The sequence below is a fragment of the Oxyura jamaicensis genome, chromosome 2 (genome assembly GCF_011077185.1).
Source record: "Oxyura jamaicensis isolate SHBP4307 breed ruddy duck chromosome 2, BPBGC_Ojam_1.0, whole genome shotgun sequence".
Lineage (NCBI taxonomy): Eukaryota > Metazoa > Chordata > Aves > Anseriformes > Anatidae > Oxyura > Oxyura jamaicensis.
This window is the reverse complement of record NC_048894.1, coordinates 33408170-33423495: the sequence shown is the minus strand read 5'-3', so window position 1 is coordinate 33423495 and position 15326 is coordinate 33408170. Positions and strand designations below refer to the sequence as shown.

The window sequence follows — 15326 nt, the reverse complement described above, 5'->3', positions numbered from 1 at the left end:
CTCTCTACTATAGAAAGGAAAAAAAATCATGGTGACACAGGGGATGAACTGACATTTCTATTACTGAGTATTTCATTCTAAAAAGTTGAAATTCCTAAAGCTTCAAAGAGAATAAATGTGCATTTAAAACCAAACGCTGTAGTGAAAAAAAAACTTTAATTACTAAACAATAAACAAGGTGATTATGAAGTCTTTTCTGTCACTTAATTTTTAAGTTTCAGTGAGTCCTTAGTACTTTTTTCCCTTAACCTACTGTACCTATTGTGCAAAGAACTATCAAGGGAAAGAAGATGACTCTGATGTATCCTGTAGGAAACGAAAAGTGTTGCATTTGGTTTCTCAGTGGACTTCTCTCTACAAAGACTGGTTACATGAAGATGAGCACTTAAAACAATTTTTAAAGGTATTGAAACACTTCCTGATGCATTTCAGTGTTGTTTAATTAGCATGTTTTCTCTTAAAAGCCCCAACTGCAAAAATTATAAAACATAACTTTTCATATTTAAGTTTTGTTCTTAATATCTATAATATAATGTGTTTTATGTGTGTCTTGACTTTATGCCTTAGAAGTAGTCAGTTTGAACATACATTCTGTCAATGCATTCAGTATGAAAATCATTACTTTCAGATATGAAACTTTTGCAACTTGTCTAGAAAACTTGTCTGTCTAGAAAATTGGGAAAAATTGGGAAAGTAGGAAATGAAAGTCTGAAGATGTAGAGGTTCCTTAGACACACTGGCCTTTTCTGCCAGAACAGGGTCTACAGTCAGTGTTCAGATGATCATGGATGAAGGGCAAGTTTTATGGTCTTTGTCTGAGGTATTAGGAAAAGTTTAAAACTATTCCACAGTGTTTGTATATTGAGAACAATGCAGCTTTATGCATTTTTAGTAAGTAAGATTCTGCCCTTCTTAGCAAGTATCTGAGTTCCAAAACTTTATAATTTTTTATATCTATATCTCTCCTCTCCCTCTCATGCTGCTGATGGAAAAATGAAAATATTTTGAGAAAATTTGCAGGACTGATCTTTCACCTTTCTTGAAAGCTCTGTCTTACAACTGGAGATTTTCTTGAGGGCCTTTTTGCTCTATTCAGTCATTCACTCAAGTAAAAATGAAATGTTGAACTAAATTTGGAGATAGTCTTGACTCAATTTAAAATGTCTGCAAACATAAGGAAAAGTGAAGGAGAGCGTTTATTTTGAAAGTCTAAATCAAATTATTATTTTTGGATGAGTGGTGATGGTGTGGTATGTTCTCAAGTTTTTGAATGGATTCTTCAGAACTAATCCACATTTCATGTAATAGCCACAAGTGCCATTTTATCTTTCTGTTTGTAGACTACATTTTACTTTTTCACTTAGTGTCGATAAAAAGAGTGCTTCTCTGAAGACAAACTGAACATTGAACTAGCCTGACAATTTAAATAGGGACATTCTCTGCTGATTGCATAAAAACAAGGATGAAACTTATTGCAGTAGGGTAGTGCCTGAATTGATTTAGACTACTGACATGACACCTTAGATTTATTTTTGAGTTATCAGATGTTTGCAGATACTATTTTATTTTGTAGACGATATACCGGAATGTATTAGATGATGTGTACGAATATCCCATTCTTGAGAAGGAACTGAAGGAATTTCAGAAGATACTTGGGATGCATCGTCGTCAGTAAGTATTGATTATATTTGTGATCAAATCTCATTTTATTTAATTTATTTGTGTTGGCATCTTGCTGGCATTCAGTAAAGATAAAGGGATGAGTGATACAAGTGCTATATTCATTTTTACAATTCATCTCTTCTTTAAAGTAAAGCTAGATTATTCCATTTTATCTGATGTTTGTTGGGTGACGTGTGTTCTACAATTGCTCCCATTAATTTTGGTTGTGATGATTTCCAAGTAAAGTAATAGTGTGTGGAAAAACTGGCAAAATGTAATTCAGAACCAGCAGTCTTTGACTTCAAACGATGCATTCTCTCTCCTTCTCTCCCCTGCAGTACTGAGAAGCAAATCTCTTTTGCAATGGTTGTGTTAGGGTTATTGTTTTACTGATAATTACTGTATTTGTGGAAGATATTTCTTTGGCCCATTTTTCTAACAAATGAATTCATTTCTGTGATTTGTCCTTTTGGGAAATGGAAAAAGCTGTGACCCTGGCTGCCGCTGCTATCAGTGTCCTCTGGGAACTCACAGACTTTCTTTTTTCTGCATTGACTTTGCAACTCACAGAAAAGTTTTCTGGTTGAGTCAGATGCCCTTAGCTTTCACTGAAGGAGCTCTGCAGCTATTCTGTGGTGAACATTTAATGTTAAAAAGAGCTTTTTTGTGTGTTGTAAACTTAGATAAATAGGACTTCCTAATCTTTGGATGGAAAGAATGATTTGGATTTTCCTTTTTGTTTCAGCACTGTAGATGAATATTCACCACACCGAAAGGTAACACAAGCCTGATTCTTGCTGGTTGCTAGTTAACTTACAATCTCACTTTCTTTCCCCCTCCCCACTTCCACATCTTTTCTTGGCATCTCAATTGAAAGTGACGGGTGGCCAAAAACATGACAGGTTGCATCAGTGAGGCTAGACCTGCAACATTGCTTAAGGAATGTATTATTATTATTATTATTATTATTATTTTCCTGCCAGTGTAGCCTAGATATCACTTGTGTGAACTAACCTGCAGTAGCTGTGACAGTATTATCATTTTAACAGCACGTCCTGAGATGTCAGTGTTGAATATTTTGAACAACAAAGGTCTGGGAGCACATCCTGCCTGGCTGGATAGATACAGCAAACCTGAGCAAACCAGCCTGAGCACAGGCATTGACTGCAGGTGGCAAGCAAACAGAGTAAAGGGGGATCTGTTGTGACAGGGACAGAGAAAGAAAGAAAGAGAAGAACATGGATTTGTCTATTTAACCAGAGGTAAAAGATGCAACTGGAGAATGTTTATGTATGAACTGTGCAGAGGTGAACTGCTGAGCTAGTGAAGCCTTCTGGATTGAAGCTGTAGTGTGTAACAAGCTTAAAATGTTACTGCAGAAATGTAGAGGGCAGAACAGTGAAATTGCTAGGTAGGCTGATTGGTACATAGGAAATGTATATAAGTGCATAAGAAATGAGCTCTGTGCGTGACTACAAATAACCTTGAAATGTCGAGGCTGATTGGCCTAGGCACATCTCACTTCCTCAGAAATTTCCACCTTTGCCATTATTTAGTAAGGCAACTCCCAGCTTACTGATCCAGGAAAGGGTGGGTGGATTTCCTATACAGAAACCTCTTGGCCAGAGGTATGTGCTGAATGCTATATTCTGTGAATTACTGCTTTGTAAAGTGCAGGAATGCAGAGAGTCATTGTTTTCTCTCTCTCTTTTTTTTTTTTTTTTTTTTTTCCTCCCCCACTCCCTCACAGAATAAAACCTTTTTCCACCAGTTCAGTCTAAAGGAGAGCTGGCTGCAGCACAGAGGAACCATGAATGAAGCAGAAGAAAGTAAGTATGACTGAAAGAGTAGGGGAAAAGTGCACTGCCTTTAAATGTCAGGGTAAAATTGTTTCTGAGTAAGGACTGCCTATAAGTTACACTTTATAAGACTTACAGCTTCTGAACAGGACCCTAGGGCCACAAACAAGGAAGTTTTGGCTGTATGAAGATTACCTTTCTGCCTCCTGCTTTGCAGGGTTTCAGTGGTGTAATGATACCTCAAGGGCTTTCCCCCTGCCCAGCTCCTCCAGTGGTTCTGTGACAGAGCTGTGTGATTCACAGGAGAGGCAGCCTATCCACCAGACTTTATTCCTGCTCTGTTTCATGGTTTCAGTCTCTTGACTGAGATGTTGGGTGCAGGAGGTGAATGAGCCTGTCAGGTTAAGTGGGGCAGGATCTGCTAACTCTGAGAACCAAAGTTACTTCTCTCCTCAAAAATGTTTCTTCATGGAGGGCGAGATGCTACTACACTTTAATGTCAACCACTTCAAAATATGACTTCCCTTCATCATTGGTAATGCAATAATAAAGTGAAGCTGTCACCCTCCCATAATGCCTGAAAGAGGAAGGAGGCAGAAAGGAGAATAACACCATGCACATGAGCAGAGAACAGGCAGAAAGACCCTCTCCTGGGAAACCTTACACTTTAACAACGAATCTTTATTTCTCCTTGGGAACAAAACTCCACAAGTTCATGTTGAGTCAAGATATTTTTAGTGCTTATTTGTGACATGGCAAAAAAACAGCTCCATTAGTGCCAAGTCTTTTTCTACACTATGTTCTGCTGATAGGTAGCCTCTTTCTGTTCCTTAAAGTCTTCTAAAGTTAATTTGAGGTTTAGGCTGACAAAGCTATTTCTAAAAATGTAATTTCTGGATGAGAACCCCCACATTCATTTTTCTGAAAAAGTCTGACACAGCTCATGAGAAGGAAAGGTACTGGCACAAGAGAGGGGACAGACCCCATGGCCACGGGGACAGGAAGAGTAGGACCCAGCAAGGGCATAAATTGCTTTGCTCTCTTTCTTTGTGATCATGAGCCATGAAACATGTTGGGACTGAGGAAATGAAATAGAAAAAGTAGCACTGGGGAGAGGAGAGAGAGATGCCTGGGTGTGACAGAGGGAAATGGGATGGGCTGTGGAGTGCTGCCAAGAGATGGTGCTCGTAGAGGATGGTCCGTGCCCATAGATATCGTGGACAGGACATTTGTGGACGGGGAGAGGATCAGTATGATGGTTGTTCTGAAGCACCTGATTTGTAGGTTGGTTCAGTGCTAAATAAAGGGTATGTGAACAGCTCAATTATAAGTTAATATATTGCTGTCACCTTCCCCTCCCAAATGGCAGAGGTGGAGATTTCAAACAAATTCACTGTAGGCAAGTTGTGTTGTGCTTTGCTTATGGAGGCCAAATATTACTGTCAGATTTATTTATTTTTTTCTACCTTATAATTTAGAGTGCAATTTGATGTATCTATCTTTTCACTAGTTTTATGCATTCTGAAGAGAGATTCTGACACACTGATTTACTGTCTGTCAGCAGATATAGGTTAAGAAAAAAATTATAAAATCAAATGACTTTTCTTCCCCAAGGTTAAATGTTAAGTTCCTCCTTTCTTCTTATCTTCATTTTTCTTTTCTAAAACACAACAAAGATGCTCAGTAAGATAGAGTTCTTAACCACTTCTGGCAAGATCTCAGTTAATGACAGTGCCCTGAAGCCATGAAGATTTGTACAACAGGCAAAATTGCTACATACATCTGTCAGTAAAAATACAACATTTCTGGAGAATAATAGTATTGTCTTATACTGTCATGGTAGCAACCTGTCTGCAATAAGCACTTAAGTAGAAGAAAATGAAAAGTTTAAGCACTTAAGCAAGTAAAGAATCCAGAGCTGTGGCACTTCTCATTAACAGGTGTTATTTTTGAAACATCTGTGCCAGTCTGCAAGTCTGTTTCTTTCCTTGTAAGTATGGCAGCTGTATATAATAGTTTGCTACAGCAAACTCAGGAGAAAAAAAAAAAAAAAAAGTAAACTAAAATTCTGGGAAGCAAAGAGAGCATACATCTTTTTCATAGCAGAAACAAAGTACTACTTGAGCTGACCACAGCATTACCGATGGGAATCTCCCTCCCAGAGCCTAAACAACTCTTGGAATTCAGTGGAAGTTTTGAGCCCAGGGAATTTCTCCAAATCAGACCCTTTTATGTCTGCTGCAAGTTACTCAGGGAAAGAGTTTTGGAACAAATTGCACCGCTGTTCAGGCAGCCTCTGCTGGTGCTAACATATCCCAGCAGTGCATGTAGTTTAGATGTCTCTTGAGGAACCCACTGCTCCAGGTCAAAGTGAAGGGGCAAAATAGTTTCTGCAATGGAAAGATGCTGATTTATCTCAGCCTAAAAGGAAGGGGCAAAAGATGGTAACAGCTGAGTTTGCAGAGAAAATAGACAGCAGAGGAGGTTGTCTGCTATGAATCCTCATGGTAGGAGCTCTTGAGTAGGTGTTGGTGACATGCATCCATGGAGATGCATCTGTTTGTCCCTGTCATTTTCTAGGGAGAGGGGGTAGCAAGAGGGGAAATGGTGATTTTTAGTTTAGTTTCACATCCCTGTTGGGCAAGGTGTGGGAGCAGCCCTTCCTGCAGCTGGGGCATCACAGAGGCTGGGGCTGCAAGTTTCCCCCCGTTCTGCTGGGGTCTCTGACTGCTGCTGAGCCTGCCTTTTTTTCCTCTGTGCAGTATTCTGCCGCGTGTATATAACGGAGCACTCCTACGTCAGCGTGAAAGCTCAAGTAACCACTTCAGCGCAGGAGATACTGAAGATTATAGCGGAAAAGATCCAGTACCCAGAGGAGGAGCTGGCGCTGGTGACAGTCACGTTCTCTGGCGGTAAATAGTGTTTCTTCATCCGATGGCTCACCTTTTAGTGCATCACCTTAAGGGAGGGCTGACATTTTCTGGTGCAATGATACAGCTGTTCCTGCGTGGTCCCACAGCTGGATGACCAGGGAACAATGAGGAGCTGCATCCCAGAGTCGTTCCCATGGCAACAGCTCGTTCTTGGGTCCTGCCGGATGTGGCGTTTCCACTCTGGGAAGGGAGTGCAAAGGACTGTCCATATCTATCAGTTATTACAAGATATTTCTTTTGTTCCCCACAGATAATTCTACTTTCACATCTAAATTAATTTGGAAGGCAATGAGGCATGGTTTGCTTTTAAAATATAAAAGGGAATAGCAAATACTGTATGTGTAGCTACTTTATTTACAGCATGGGGAATGAATATTCTCCAGGAGAAAGGAGGGAGATGTGTATTTCCACAGTCAAGATACTGAGAGCAATCTAGCAATATTTTGTAGGCAGTCTTGCTTATGACTGACATTTTTTGCCTGTTAGTTCAGTGTTTCTCATTTACAGGGAAGGGGTTATTGTCTTTCCGAGGAGGATCAGACTGCTTGTGGGCTGATAGTAGGGACCAGCCAAAAGCCAAGATTTTGTTTGGTGTCTGTCAGGTCTCAAAATCACTGGTCAGGTTGTTTTCTTCTTTGTGATATCTTTTCTTTGGCTTTTCCTGAAAACAAAGGAAGTGATGTAACTAAGTACCTGGAAAGGATAAGCTGGACCTGCAAAGAAGGGTTAAGACTAGAGAATGCCTGGGCCATACTCTAAGCCAGCATTAGCTGGTGTTGATCCCAAGTCAAAGGGCAAACCTGTAAAGATATTGCATTCAGTCTTACTTCTTTGAAATACAGACAAATGCTGGCTTGTTCTGTTTATTTATCTGATTCAGAAGTGGAGGTCACATTTTCCCTCCCCTGGGTCAAACACAAATAACTTTTTTTTTGCAGGTTTTTGGTGTGGGTGGCAAGAAGATGGCGCCCTGCCCTGGCAATTGAGAGCCTGGGCGTGGAGCAGCCACAGGGGAGCATTACATGTAGGTGTCCTGGCCAACTGGGTTACATCACTTGCAGACGTATTCATTTTACCCTTGCATGTGCCCAGACTCAAGTCCACTGCAGTTTGCAGCACTGCAGGATCCTTCTGCTGCTGTTGTTCTTCGGGTGTTGTGCTCCTGGTCAGGAGCAGGGCAAGTTTTGCTCTGATAGCAATAAATCTGGTGCTAACTGCCTAGTTATCTAAAGAAAACCAACAATTCATAAACAATGAAACATGCTATTATCTCTAGACCGCATTGTTTTGTAAGAAAGCCACAGAATAGAAATCACTGCCATTTGGCTGTTCAATAAGAAGCAATCATTAAAATACAGGTACAATAGGACTGTCATTTGTACATGACCATTGTAATTTCCAAAATGCTGTTTGGTCACATGGAACAAATTAACTGAAGATAGCACAGTTTCAGTATCCTTGTTCCCATGTGCTCTCACTTGTGTGCTGTGTGCAATAAACAGCAGCCTGCCAATGCTTTATTTTTTCCTTTGTTTTTCACTGTGTGACTCAGAGCTGTCATCCACCATCCACTTGGAGGGCAGCAGGCTGAGCATTGAAGAACGTGTTTTTATTGTTCTCTTTAAATGAACAAGCAAGGTCTTTTTATTTGAAATTATCTTGAAAGGACATACTGGTAGTTCAGCATGAATGTTTCTGGCACCAGTGTGAGCATGGGAAGGGGAAAAATGAATTGTTAGTAATGATGTTTTGCACTCGAACTCTTGTTTCTACCCCTCCCTCATGGGCCATGAAAAGTTCAAGGTAGCTGTCAGCATGCTTGTAGTGCTTTTGGATCTACATTAATACAGTGACTGTAATCAAATCTCATGTCAGGTCTCCAGAAGATTACTTGGAGCCCGCAGGAAGAAACAGTTTTCCTAGGGCATGAGTGGGCGTGAGTGTTTAGCTGTGTTCTGGGTCTTTTTTTTTTTTTTTTTTTTTTTTTTTTCCCCCACACACCTTCCTCTGGTGCATCCAAAATTGCTCAGAGTAGAACACTGCCCAGTGAGTGGAGAAGAAAAGTCCTTTCTCTTTGCGGCCTGTTTGGTGTGTCCTGCTGGTTACTAAACAAATTGCTATAGGTCTAGAGGAATAATTTCTCTACATAAATTAATTAACAAGGACCTTTTTTTCCCAGTTATTCCCATGCTGTATGGGTTGAACGGCTACTGACGAGATCTCCACCCATTCTTTTTTGCCTGTGACACACAGCAGCTCAGTCTCTTGAGGATGAGACACGTTGCTTTAACTGAAGTCACTTCATTTGTGGTAGATCCACTGGATTGAAATGAAATGTTCACTAATGCACAGGAGGTTAGAGTAGAAAATGTAAGGGTTTCTTTACGTTCTGTCCTGTGTGAAGTCCACACTGAAAGCAGGTTATGGAAGATTTTGTGATCTAGTCCACCATCAGAAATGTTTTTCTTTTATTATTCTGAATAGTGTGGAGATGATGAAACCATGCTTGGTATATGTGTGTTTAATGCTTAGTTATGTTCTAAAAAAATTATGTGGCTTTACAAATATGTTTGTAATATATTTTTTTTCCTCATATTTATATGCAGCTTATAATCCTTTTTCTGAAGCTTGTGCTTTTTGTTTTCTGTTTTTAAAGAAAAACATGAACTACAACCAAATGACTTGGCCATTTCTAAATCTTTTGAATCATCCAGTCGTATGTTTGTCTACCGAAAAGATCTGACTGATTCTTTGGTAAGGATGTATATTTTGTACTTCCAATTTTTTATGTGTCTGACTCCAGATCAAGGGCTTCCTATTCATTTAAGAATGTGTTTTCAGTACATGACATTTTTCAGTTCCTTAGTGAAGCTTTACTAAGCTGTTCTATACCTGGAAAAAAAAATGCATTAACAGCAGTTATTTGACTGAACAGTAATGGAATTTGTTCATCAATTTCAAATATACCAAAGCTTCTATAGAGCTTAAATCTTTCAATCTACGTCAGCCTAGAAAAGCTGGTTTGTACAGGGCTGACTGAGATGAGGATTACTTCAAAGCTCATGACTCCATTTTTTATCCCTTGTGCTTTTACGATACATAAAATGGCTAGTATAGAGTTACAGAAGGTGGAAGACAAACTATACAAACCTACAAAAGTGGAATTACCACATGTAGATATATATGTAGTGTGAGTTTTACCAAAATTACTGAGCATCAGCGTGACCGCAGTGTTGTGGCATCCACATGGATATTTTGCAGCTGGCGGCATCTCCTTTTCTTCAATTTTCTTCAAAAGGAAGCTTTTGTCTATCTGTCTATCCATGTCTCTGGTGCTAGGGAGGGAAACAGATCGAAGAGTAGAAGTTATTTCATTCCCTCTGTCCTCAGAAAATGGCATTGAAAAATCTCTCTCCCTGTGCTTTCCCAAAACCTCAGTGAGGCAGGTACTCCAAGATTTAATCTTTTATGCTAATTATTCATATGCTTTGAGGAAAGTGCGGGGACAGTATTGCATCTGACTTTTATTTGTTGTCAGCACAAGTATCCGTGCATTCATCCTAGCAATGAGAAATGTCTATTTACATTTTGTTGGATCAATGTGCCCTGAAGAGCTGAGATGCTGATATCATTGTAATCTGTCATCCCCATTATCTCCAGCATTCTAGCTACCTCTAAAAATGCTAATATTAAGGAAGGGTTTCTAGTACAGACAGGTGACAGCCAATCTAGTTTCATTAGTTGCATAATAAAAATTGCAAAACTTGCTGTAACTGTCAAAAATATAGCACCAAAGTAATGGCTTAACTGATAAGAACAATCTTTCATCTTGGCAGATGGTTCATGTGCTAGGTTTCAGACTGATGAGGTAAAAAACCCAGGAGAAATACAAACCTTTGAAAATCAGAGCTAATAATGGAAATGTGAAATGACCCTTAATACCAGCAGTACCAGTGAACTTCACGGTGATAACCTAAGTAACCTTTATGAATCTGGACCTGCAGTGTTTTACTGTTTGTTGGCAACTGCACTTGGAGTAAATTATGTTGAATTTATGCTGTTTGTACATGTATGTGGATTGGTGGCAAGTTTTGTATATTTATTCTGAAGCAGGTGTGTTTGCAGGATGACTCCTTTACCTTGTAATGCAAAAAATTCCTGGTGACAAAATTTACTTTTTTGATAATTTCAGAAGTTATATTTTCAGTATGTTCATTACCTGTTTGGTCAGTGTTCTACACTCAAAGTTTAGAGAGAATAAGAGAATGGGAAGGAGAAATCCTAATGCAATGGGAAATCATTGATCCTATTGACCAATTCTTGTTTCAGACTATTTATTAAATAGGCAATAACTCATTGATTTTGATTAGTGTGGAAAAAAAAACACCTCAGTGCACTTAGAAGATTACTTACTCAGCTCTGTTTTGTACCTTGGTCTAACATCTGTTTCATTGTGAAGCTTTTGGCATTTGCTCAGAAATTTTTGTTCTTTTCAATTATTTAGAACCCATTTGCTGAAAACGAGGAGTTACAGCAACGGTCTGTGAGAATTTTGGGAATCAACACCTGGGATCTTGCCTTAGAACTAACGAATTTTGACTGGAGCCTCTTCAACGCAATTCATGAGGTAAGGAGCACCATGCCCACTTACAAGTACATTGTTTTCATGCAGCAGTATATTGCTTTGGTGTCTTGATATTGCACCAGGATTTTGGAGCATTAGTATTCCTTGGTTCTTGGTTCACTGTCATGACAATATGATGTCACAGTTCTCAGTAGTGGTATTGAATCAGGTCCAAGAGATGTGTTGTAATCCTTGATACTGCAAAAGTTTGACAAAGGTTTGTAACTTCCCTGTGGTGGTACATCTTATGTTCCCTGTATACACGGTGGGTTTTATTGAAACTTGCCTCAAGATAGTAAAAGATCGTGATGATTCTCTAAAAACTATCTGTATTAATGTGTTGTGTACGCAATTTGTCGTTTGCACTTGACAATATTCCAGTAAATATAGGACTCTATGAATAAGTGACCTAGATTTTGCTTTAATCACAAAAAAAAAATAATAATAAATAAATATAATCACTATTTCAGCAACTTAGATGTTCACATTACTGCTCAGGTTAGGTTTCAGTGAGATAAAAAAACACCGGGCAGGCTATATAAAATGTCATAATATCCCACTTCAGTGCCCAAAGACTTTGTTAAGTTCTGCTGTGAGCTACTGAGTAAAACACACAGCTAACAGTACAAAATGTCACTTGAAAATATCATTCAGTGAAAAGTGTGATGACTTTCTGAGAAAGTGACTGGGAAATTCCCTCGCCTCTCATCAGTTGCTTTCCTTGATCTTTCATTTCATGTTCTTTTACTCATGTTAGACACTTTAAAACCAGAGCTAGTCAAGATTTTTATTATTTTTATTTTTATTTTATTTATTATTATTATTTGCACAGAAAGCAAGATCCATGCTTCTGTTCATGAAAATTTGGCCATTTTTAGCAAGAAATTGGAATGGAAATTTTTCAAATTCTGTAGTGCTCTGGGGTTTGGTTGCTTCTTCATGCTGGAACAGAAGTGATGAAATTCAGAAAGAGACAGATTAGTTATGTCCCGTATCTTCCTGAAACTAGAAGTGGAATTGCAGGAAATCTTAATAGAAAAGTACATCTTGCAGCACTTCCAATTCACCTGAATACTGTAATAAGCCTCTAGACTGCTAAGCCAAACCTGAAAACTGAATCATTTGTGATTGGCTCATGGACAATAAAAAATAGCCATTTGTATCCAAACCTTGTCTCAGAAATATTCATCATAATTTATAACTTATTTATATTTAAATCATTTTTGTATCCCTAATAATATCAACAATGTCTTCCAGCAAGAGCTCATATACTTCACATTCAGCAGACAGGGCAGTGCTGAAAACACTGAGAATCTCAGTCTTCTGCTTCAAAGATGCAATGAGGTCCAGCTTTGGGTTGCCACTGAGATACTCCTCTGCAGCCAGCTCTGCAAGCGTGTACAGCTGGTCAAAAAGTTCATCAAGATTGCTGCCCAGTAAGTTTCTAAAGTTGCAACAAAAATCCTTGACTTCAAATGCTTTATATATATCTATCTATATATATGGGTGGAAAAGAGAATTAGGTGCAAAGCAAAGACAAAAACCTAATTTGCCATCCTGAGTTCTAAGAGTGTAGTAACCATACCTAGATAAAACAGTCCATAAAAAACAACAGCAAATACTGGCCAAAATTTGATGTGGTGGAGTACATGATGTTCAAATCTCCCCAGCTACTTAGCCAGTGTATTTGCAGCATCAACTGCAAAATCCCTGATGATGTAGGGATATCTCCTTTCTTATCAAGGCTAACCTGAGGAAGTGTGTTACAAAACTAATTAAGCAGCAACATTCATTCTCCAAAGACTACAAGAAAACCAGAAAACTGTTTTAAAGGCCTACCTCTTGAGAGGAAACTGGCTGCAGTAAGCTGTTGCCCTATGCAATCCTGTTTGGAATACTCTTTTAATTTGTTGGAAAGGGTGGGGGGGAAGGGAAGGGGAAGGCAGAGGTTCTTCACTAATTAGATATGGCATTCTATTCTTGCACTATTATAAGTAATACTGGCATTTATTCTATGCCTTGGAACAAAATACAGATATACTATACACAGAGATTTCTTCTCTCTGTAATTATTCTTATTTTGGTAACCAAGGGAATGGACCAATTTAAATATGTGCAACCATTCTTCTTGCCTCTTTCTCCACTTGTTGGTCTTTTGCAATATTTGAATATGCATGTTCATGGAAAATATATAATTTGTTCCCCTCATTGACTGGGTTGATTTAATTTGCAAGGCAGTTACACACAAAAGGCTGTTCTCTACTGAAGCAGTGCCTTTGGTGAAATGATTTTTTCTAATCTAATCTAGTGTAACTCATAAATGTGATTTGATTTAGGTTGCAAGTTCTGGGGTATACAGTAATGCTTTCATTTTCTGCCTTATCAATGGCCAAGTTTGGTCCAATTACGTCAAAACTGGTTGGTTCTGTGTGCCTTGCTTGCACAACAATAGCGTTAATTTTCATTCCAAGAAAAGTTTCATATCTGTCCTACATGAATAGGGATATATTTGTCTCCAGACTAGAATGTTTCTCTATGTGAATTAATTCTGTGTCTCTTAAGTGAATAGTCGAAGTTGTGGAAACTAAATACAGTTGTCAGTAAATGGAAGACAGGCTCTCCCAGTGCACTGGAGAAGCACCCATCAGATCAGTTATGTCAAAATCTGCATACTGCTATGCAAATAGGACAGTATCTAGTTCGCTGAGGTCTTGTTTTAATCCAAAAAAACATCTTTCTTAAAGAAAACATTATCATATCTCATAAATTCTGGACAAGTTAGGGTGGAGAAATAGCGTGCTATGCGCAGCCACAGGCCAAGCAGCCCTGCTGTTTTGTTTATGACCAAGGCAGAGAGGTAGGGAACTGAGAGCAGCTCAGACTGCTCCCTTTTTTCTCTTTTAGCTTCAAGACTGTTGAAGTTAAGTGAGAGATGTGCCACCTAGAGATGGTACGCCATGATGAGTGAGAGCTTTATACAAACTTGTAACAAGTGCCAGAGAGTTTCCAGTCTAAGGCCTTGGCATGTGCTTTTCAAAGGTGATTAATCCAGTGAAGACAGTGGATTCACTCATACCTAAAATCATCAAGAGAGGATTCTCTCTTACACACACACGTCTTTTTATTTCAGGATTTCAAATTTCCTAATGGACTAGAAATAAGCAGGGGCCAACTGTATGTAGTGAAACATCAAAGAATAGAGGTATCAAGCAAATTCCACAGGGACCACTATTGGAACAAGTGCAAACTGCAACTAATTTATAGGGATATGTAAATTGAACATTAATCAGATTTTCAGACAATAAAAATGATGAGGGACTGCAAATGCATTGGAGGATTTAAAAAAAAAGGAATGAATGATCTAAGGAGTCTAGTGGCATGTGCAAACAACAGTGGGATAAGATTTAATTTAGATAGATGCAAAGTAATTCAGCTAGGGAATGCTAATACTGAGCTGAAGAAATAACTGTGTGATTGTAAAGAACAGTGCTGTGACAAAGGTCTTCAGGTGATAATAGATGACAAATTAAAGACAAGGACAAAGTGTGACGCTGTTCCAAGTAAATATATTTTATATTTGTTTTATACTTGCATAGGAGAAAGATGTAAGAACTTAGAGGCGAAGCAGTAATTGTGCTTCTCCTTCCTTTCCCACTGTCTCACACATATCCTTGGTAAGAAGTAGAGCAGGGAGAAAAGTTAAAATGAATTACAAAGAATTCAATGAAAGATAATAGCAATATGGAGAAATAGATTGCGCACCATGACCACAAGGAAAAATTGAAGGAACCAATGATGTACAATTTACAGAAAAGATGAAAGAGGGGATGAAAATATTTATAATACAACACAATAGAGGTCAAGGAATTATTCTTTATGGTAAAGGACAGCAGAGAGTAACTTGAACATTGAAAAGGGAAAATTACTTCTGACAGCAAAGGAAGAAAAATAACCTGCCAACAACAGGGTTGATGAGAGAGTGGAATGTGTGCTAAAAAACTTCTTAGAGACCACATCACCTAGACTGCAGGTGGCCATGATAGGACATTTAATGAGTTCATTATGTGGAAGATGATTGTATGTTAGTGCTGAGAGTTGAAATTGGGCTCAGTAACCTAGGATACCTGTGCATTCCATTTATCTCTTATTCTAAGGACAAAAAATCAGAATACAGCATTCATATTTTTATTCCACAGCTGTAAAGCCCAAAGAAATCTGAATTCATTCTTTGCTATTGTTATGGGTCTCAACACTGCGTCTGTCAGCCGGCTGTCTCAGACCTGGGAGGTAAGACATATCTTTGCATCT

General features: G+C 38.7%; 1 protein-coding gene across 2 annotated transcripts in view; it reads left to right on the top strand.

Moving 5' to 3' along the window:
- Positions 1-15326, top strand: part of RAPGEF5 (Rap guanine nucleotide exchange factor 5) — a 158445-nt gene that overhangs the window by 124469 nt on the left and 18650 nt on the right. For both annotated transcript variants that reach the window (XM_035316607.1, XM_035316608.1), the window contains 9 exons: positions 259-403; positions 1574-1671; positions 2408-2438; positions 3413-3491; positions 6224-6373; positions 9051-9148; positions 10899-11021; positions 12276-12454; positions 15215-15305. In XM_035316607.1, coding sequence (XP_035172498.1) covers positions 259-403; positions 1574-1671; positions 2408-2438; positions 3413-3491; positions 6224-6373; positions 9051-9148; positions 10899-11021; positions 12276-12454; positions 15215-15305 — 994 coding nt within the window. The remainder of the gene's footprint in view (positions 1-258; positions 404-1573; positions 1672-2407; positions 2439-3412; positions 3492-6223; positions 6374-9050; positions 9149-10898; positions 11022-12275; positions 12455-15214; positions 15306-15326) is intronic.